This window comes from Priapulus caudatus, unplaced genomic scaffold (assembly GCF_000485595.1).
Source record: "Priapulus caudatus unplaced genomic scaffold, Priapulus_caudatus-5.0.1 Scaffold5933, whole genome shotgun sequence".
Taxonomy (NCBI): domain Eukaryota; kingdom Metazoa; phylum Priapulida; class Priapulimorpha; order Priapulimorphida; family Priapulidae; genus Priapulus; species Priapulus caudatus.
The window spans coordinates 2,199-2,830 of NW_014582994.1; the positions used below are offsets into that span (position 1 = coordinate 2,199).

Consider the following 632-nt stretch of genomic DNA (forward strand, 5'->3'; position numbering starts at 1 on the left):
GTATATATATATGTATATATATATGTATAACATATATATATGCATCTTTGCATACGTGAACATACGATAAACACTATAATATATGCACAACACGTATATAACGCACGCACGCACGCACGCACGCACGCACGCACGCACGCACGCACGCACGCACGCACGCACGCACACACGCACATACGCACACACGCACACACTCACGCACGCACGCACGCACGCACGCACACACGCACACACGCACTCACCAGCTGCAGAGCTTCCAGACAGCTTCACTTCAGCGTGGTTCTTCTCTATGACGGAGATGTTGAACTGTGGTTTGCCGGCCTGCTCGGTGATCGTGCACACGTAGCGCGCACGCTTGTGTACCTGACGCTTGCTCCAGTAGAACCGCGTCGCCTTGAAACCAACCTACGCAGCAACGGTCGCCACGGTTACGCGCGTTGCCGTGGTTACGCACCTCGCAATGGTAGTGCGCGTTACCGTAGTTACGCGCGTTACCGGTGATTACAGACGAAGCTACTTATCGAAGCGATACGTTGCAAGGACAGTACGTCAAGCGTGGTCAGTATAGCTACTACGTGTGGTCAGTATATATACTACGTGTGGTCAGTATAGCTACTACGTGTGGTCAGTAT

At 52.1% G+C, this 632-nt stretch overlaps 1 protein-coding gene across 1 annotated transcript in view; it reads right to left on the reverse strand.

The window, feature by feature from the left end:
• Positions 1 to 632, reverse strand: part of LOC106820032 (histone-lysine N-methyltransferase trr-like) — a gene marked incomplete at its 3' end in the record, with an annotated part of 4,736 nt that overhangs the window by 2,055 nt on the left and 2,049 nt on the right. Inside the window, exon 3 of the mRNA XM_014824589.1 lies at positions 235 to 405. Within this exon, the coding sequence (XP_014680075.1) occupies positions 235 to 405 (171 nt within the window). The remainder of the gene's footprint in view (positions 1 to 234; positions 406 to 632) is intronic.